General features: G+C 40.7%; 1 protein-coding gene across 1 annotated transcript; it reads left to right on the top strand.

The window, feature by feature from the left end:
- The first annotated feature begins 2,706 nt into the window (after positions 1-2,706).
- On the top strand, positions 2,707-5,778 carry LOC109755705 (uncharacterized). Its single transcript, XM_020314599.3, has 3 exons — positions 2,707-3,007; positions 3,109-3,328; positions 5,326-5,778. Exons 1-3 carry the CDS (start codon positions 2,805-2,807, stop codon positions 5,539-5,541), a joined length of 639 nt encoding a protein of 212 aa, XP_020170188.1. The 5' UTR covers positions 2,707-2,804; the 3' UTR covers positions 5,542-5,778.
- The last annotated feature ends 516 nt before the right edge of the window (positions 5,779-6,294 follow it).

A 6,294-nucleotide genomic window follows, 5' to 3' on the forward strand; every position in this document is an offset into this window, starting at 1 on the left:
GACGACCTCACACTCCTCCTCCGAGCTCGTTTCCTCGTCGTTCCAGGAAGGCATTGCGGCAAGGAGGTCGACGGCGACTGGCCTCGAAGGCGGCGAGCGGCGGCGAGCTCGTACTGGAGCAGGGGAGTGAGAGCAGGGGAGTGAGCGAGCAGGAGAGAGTGAGCGAGCAGGTGCGCCCGATCGACCGAGGGGGTATATTTACCCCAGTTCCGACTGGACCGGTCGGCTAACGGCCGTCAACGGCCGCGCCGTGAGCGCGCGTGGCCACGTGGGCCCAATCCGTCAGGAAAACGGTTAAATCGCTAGTCACGGGCGTTTTGGGTTTTTTGAAACAGTCGACCGCTCGTTTGGTATCTTTCTGAGAAAAATTAAAAAGTGATAGTTTTTTGAACCCTAGCCTGTAAACTAGTAGTTTTATGCTATTTACTCGTATACTACTATAGCATATTGGGTGAGTTTACGTTAAATTTGATCTAAGATTTATATATTAGTGACATACTCTCTGTGTAAAGAAATATAAAATCGATTTATTCAGAGGAGTACTTATGAGCACTGTTTAAAAAATCTTCCGATTCAACAATTCATCTTTCGATTTATCGCTACTCAGAGGATGACCGATAAAATTATGCCCTATCTTTAGGGAATCTACCGATAAATCGGACCTATTCATAGCACTATGTTTGAAAAAACTATTTATATTTGTGTTTTGTGAACCTTGGTATGCAATATGTACTGTTATCTTATTTTGTTTGTCATTATACGAGGATTCAAAGGCTAGGAATCAAAATAACACTTCTATCAAATATTGTTTTGGTGTTGAATATAGCGTATTTTAGTGTTGAAAATCTGAGATTTGGACCAATAAAATCAATTAATCATGCAATTTCCGATTAATCTCTAATCCCGCCGACCGAGACGATAAATATCCTCAACATTGCCATTGGGTATGGTATGACCAAAATTCTGTCCCACTAGTTGTGGTTTTTTATTAACACTATAATAAAGTTCTTTTTGACAGAAATACTATAATAAAGTCGGCTTTACTCTAAAAAGAGTCAATTACACTGGTGGTGCTACAACTTGGTGTAAACGGTCACTTTGGTGCTAGAAGTTGTGGTGTACGTTGAAGTGGTGCAAAAACTTGGCATTAACGTGCAAATACGGTGCTTATCTTGTTTATGTATGGAGTAGGTGCTGACAAAGCGCGTGCGGCCCGCTGTCAGCCACAGCACCAGAGAGCAGGGGTGTGTGGCCTGATTTTTTGGAAAACACCCTCAAAATATATATTTTCACAAAAAAGCCCCTGTTGACATGGGAGAGTGGCATTTTTTTCACCTCTATGAGGAGTGGGTCCCACCTGTCAGACAAGAGTGAAAATTAAATCGAAAGTGAGGCCGGCTGGGCTCAAAGCCATGTCCGACAAGAAGCCAGAACACGGCTAACCAGTACGCCAACAAGATCTCTTGTTTAATTCGGATAAGAAAGCTATATGTACTAAACTGGAAGCATGAGGAGCTTTTATGGGCTGCAGATAGTGCGGCCATTCTACACCTGTTCCTTTTTAAAATTTATGTGTAAAACATAATGAATAAAAAATATGTTCAAATATTTGTGTGATACAAATATTATATATGAAAATGATTATTAGTAAATAATAACATTTAAATGTACATCCTGGCATGATATAAAAAATATTTAGTTAATACGGACATTTAATAAAATTAAAATATTTAATGAATACATAAATATTATACAGTCACAGCTTATATTTAAATTATAGAAAATGTATATTCATATGAGCAGTTTAAATTATAAATTATCATTATTTTTAGTTATAAAAACATTGAACTATACAAACGTGCATATAATTATTGAAATGCTGTATACCTAAAATAATTTTATGAATTGTAATTTAACTTTTTAAATTCTAAATTATGTAGTTCATAGTATTTTTTAAATAATATGTGAACAATTTTATAAAATAATTTATTCTGTTTGCATGTACAATATTTATAAACACAAATATACGTTCGTTATGTTTATTACTGAGATTATAATTTAGATTTTTTTAAACACTTATAATTTTGATACTTTCTACAGAAAATAAATAAACTAACAGGTGCAGAAGAAGCCGCAAGATCTGCAGCCCGTTTAACCTCCGCCTGCGCTGCGATTAAAAATACATATGACGTTTTTACTTATACTGGCCGAAGAAAACTTAATGGGTGCAGTGGTTTGCCAGTTCGTTTGCGTGGATATGTTGTGTGTTCGATCCCCACCGGCCACATCTGGCATTTAGTTTTCTGTCTCAGGTGACATGCGGGACCCACTTCTCATAGAGGTGACAAAATCTTCCCAGTCAATAGGGATTTTTTTGAAAAATATATTTCGAGGGTGTTTTTGAAAAAATCAGGTCACATGCCCCATCTCTCTCTGGTAGAGTGACTGACAGCGGGCCCATGCACCTAGTCAGCACCTATTCCGTACATAAACGAGATAAGCACCATATTTACACGTTAATGTCAAGTTTTTGCACCACTTCAATGTATACCATAACTTCTAGCATCAAAGTGATCATTTACGCCAAGTTGTAGCATCACCAGTGTAATTGACTCCTCTAAAAACAAAAAACTTATGAGTAGTGCTAGTGTTATATTACGGGTATGGCCTTGAAGCTTCTAGAAGGCCCCGAGTCCCCCCAAAACACATCATCAACTACCTCCTTCCTGAGTTCTCTCTCACAGAAACGACGCGTCGACTCTCCCTCCCTCTCCTCCTCCCCCCTCTCTAGCAATCGGCGAGCGATGGCGTGGGCGACACGGTTCCTGTCAGCAGTGTGCTTCTTCGCGGCGGGCGTCCTCTTCGCCCCAGATGTCTTCATCGGCGACCGCTCCGGCTCCGGCGCCACCGCCGTCACGGCCGCCAAGGTGTCCCACCTCCTCTGCTTCGCCACCTGCTGGGGCGCTGCGCTCTGGGCTACCTTCATCGGTGGAATCATCATGTTCAAGTAATCAACTGCTTCCCCCCATGCTCAAATTCCCCCAATTTTTTGAAAAACGAACGAAATCTCTTGAGCTGATCGATTCGGTTTTACTGAATCCTCCCAAGGAATCTGCCGAGGCACCAGTTCGGGAACCTGCAGGGGAAGATGTTCCCGGCCTACTTCACGCTCATCTCCGCCTGCGCCGCCGTCTCCGTCGCTGCCTTCGCCTACCTCCACCCGTGGAAGGCCGCCTCCGCCGTCGAGCGCTACCAGCTTGGCTTCCTCATCTCCGCGCTCGGCTTCAACCTCTCCAACCTGCTGGTCTTCACCCCCATGACCATTGAGGTAAACGCCCTTCCTCCCCCTAGGAGATCTCTTGCTAAATTCCCTGCAAGATAAAAACAAATATGAGATCCACCCTCTGTAAACTGGACTAGATGACTGACGTTATTTATTGTCGTCATTGCTCCAAATAAGCAATGGATCGTGGGATTTGTACCAGGTACTGCTTAGCAGCAACCAGCAATTTGTCTGTTGAACGTATAATGGTCTGTTCGCATGTTATACATACTCATCATCTAATTTGCAGTTGCATGCCATATATACTTAGCAGCACAGTAGCCCCGTTTGGTAACAAAGTATTTTCTATGTATTCCCATAATACTGCAGTTTTTTGTAATACTGTAGTTTTTATTACAAAGGATTGTTTGGTTGTCTCTAAAAACTGTAATTTTAATACTGCAGTTTTTGGCAAACCACAGTATTTTCTCTGCATAAAAAAAAGAACCCCATACCTCTTTTTTTAAAACTGAGCTCGCTTAGAAAAGAGAGTCCCTCGCTCATACCTTCTTCTCAACACGCCTCATGTCCACGACCGTTTAATTAGGATCTTCTGCTTGGTGATTTAGTTAGCTCGCTTCCGTTTGTAGCTCCAAATTACAGCCAACCACAAAATCGTTTGAAGACGTTGTTGCCGTCCGGATAGCCAGCTAGAATATGTGTCTTCTATGCCGTGTGCATGGCCATTCTTGGTGTATGGCCGAGTAGTTGCATAAAATGGCTAGCTAACTAGAAAAGCACGTGTGTCTGCAGCTGCTAATGGTTTAGCTAGCTAATTTTGTGTCGCTGAAAACGGGATAGCCAAACAGGTTGTCTGTATTATCAATACTACAAAATATTCTGTTATGTTAAAACTGTGGTATTTCATACCTGCAGGCTAAATTACTGTAGTTTTTGATACTTAGGTTTTTGGGATACTTTGCTATCAAACACAGCCGAATGTAACATCATGTAGACAGAGGGCAGAGCTGATAAAAGTATATTTACTTTGCAAGTACTTTTATGTTGGTTGATAGTTTAGTGACATGCTATTTGTGCACCGGAGCATAGTGTTCATAGTGTTCGAAGATTGCAGTTTGTGGCAATCCTTTATTTTGGGTGGGCTATCTTGATTCTGCCGTTGTCATTTTATTGCTTTTGGTCGTTGGCAGTACTTCAACCAAATATTTGCTGTAACTTAATGTTAAATGCTTGTCTCAAGATATCTTTTCATGCAATCATGCATCTTGTAATATTCTGCTCACTGCTATAATCTGTGCCCACTTTTTTTCATGTGATTATGCTTTCTATGATATGATACTTATTTCTAAAACCAATATTTGGTGTAAATATGCCTTGTGATATAAAACTGTTCTCTGAATTTATTAGTCTCACATTGTGGTTGGGCAGCCTTATTTAGTTAATGGTCTATTAATGGTACAGTTTCAGTACTCAATATAGATCTGTCGGTGCACCAACTGCCTGAAATACAAACATCCAAGTTCAGTGTGCTAGTAGTTGCTGGTTGTATCTACCGAGGCCCATACTATTACTAGCATTCTTTTTATGGAACTAGATGGATCCATGCACATCACGGCAGGAAAAACCTGTATCTACAATGGAAGAAAGGCAGTTTAGCTACAATGCTAGGCAAGATGCAGTAGTCTTCATCCATACATTAAAAAAAAATGTAAGTGGCAATGGAAATTAAGAAAACCTGAAGTTTATAAGCAAAATAATTGGCCACATTTTGACATCATTTGTTGGCCCCTTCGTATTACAAGGTTTGCACTCATGCCTAATTGTTAGCTTAATATCAGTATGTGACAACGTCTAGAATGATGTACTTATATGAAGAAACACTGATTTAATTGTGAGAAAAGGAACGCATTGTTTATTGTGTGAAGTGAACCTAGGTGAATGGGAATTGTACTTTGATAAACTAGAAGGTACACTTTTCCAATTTCCTTGCATTTTCTGGTATACACAGCTGCTTGAACTAGTTGTATGCTTGCTCATTGCAGATGATGAAGAAGAGGCACAAGATCGAGAGAGAGCTTAGCATCGGTGACGAGGTCGGGTGGTCGAAGAACGTCAAGACGGCAAAAAGCAACCCTACCCTCGCTGCGATGAACAAGAAGTTTGGGATGATCCACGGTCTCTCATCGCTGGCCAACATCTTGTCGTTCGGCAGCCTTGCCATGCACTCCTGGTACCTTGCCAGCAAGCTTGAGCTGTGAAGTGTACAGGCACCCAGCTTGACCACGGTCCACGGACACGGTTGAATCTAGTATCATCGCAATATGCCTGTGCTTCGTTGTAAAAGCGGCTACATGTTATGAGCTTGCAAACAGATTTAATTGTAGACTCGACTTTGGATTATTGTACTTGAAGCAACTTGCTGGAGGAAACGTTACCCCGCTACTGCTGCCAAATGCTAATAGTATGTCTCGTGAGAACTTTCCCCGATAGCTTAATTGCTTTGTGTGAAGTTCGTACAAGGAGTTTTTTAGGGTTGGGGGAGTGGCATTCCCATCCGCCCAGTCTGGCTCCTACGGCAGCGCCCTGCAGTTCCAGAGTATAGCCTACACAGGCGCCACAAATGCTATGTATCGCTTGTTGTGAGCATTAAGCTTCCGATCGCTCACTAGCGTACGAGATGGGGCGGCTCATTAGGAAGGTTTCTGAACCTTTTTTTTAATACTGTTCTATCCGTTTTATTTTTGTATTTTGTTTTGGTTTGCTTTCCCGTTTTTCCAGTTTCTTTTTTTCAAAAACTCATAAATTAATAAAAGTCAAAATCTTCAAAATATATTTAGAAATTGTTCCTGTTCTTAAAAAATGCTTGAAATTCCAAAAAAATTCAATTTAAACAAATTGGGATTTCCAAAATTATTCACAATTTCAATAGATGTTCAAAAAATTCAGAATTTGTTCACAAACATGTTACCTTTACTGATGTTCTGAATTCAAGAATATTTTTAAATTTAATG

Source organism: Aegilops tauschii, chromosome 5, assembly GCF_002575655.3.
Source record: "Aegilops tauschii subsp. strangulata cultivar AL8/78 chromosome 5, Aet v6.0, whole genome shotgun sequence".
Taxonomy (NCBI): domain Eukaryota; kingdom Viridiplantae; phylum Streptophyta; class Magnoliopsida; order Poales; family Poaceae; genus Aegilops; species Aegilops tauschii.

Excerpts from the sequence above, each read along its gene's own strand:
- LOC109755705 (XM_020314599.3), top strand. The coding sequence starts at position 2,805 with ATGGCGTGGGCGACACGGTTCCTGTCAGCAGTGTGCTTCTTCGCGGCG. Across the intron at positions 3,008-3,108 it reads GGTGGAATCATCATGTTCAA|GAATCTGCCGAGGCACCAGT; the intron begins GTAATCAACTGC and ends AATCCTCCCAAG. Across the intron at positions 3,329-5,325 it reads TCACCCCCATGACCATTGAG|ATGATGAAGAAGAGGCACAA; the intron begins GTAAACGCCCTT and ends TGCTCATTGCAG.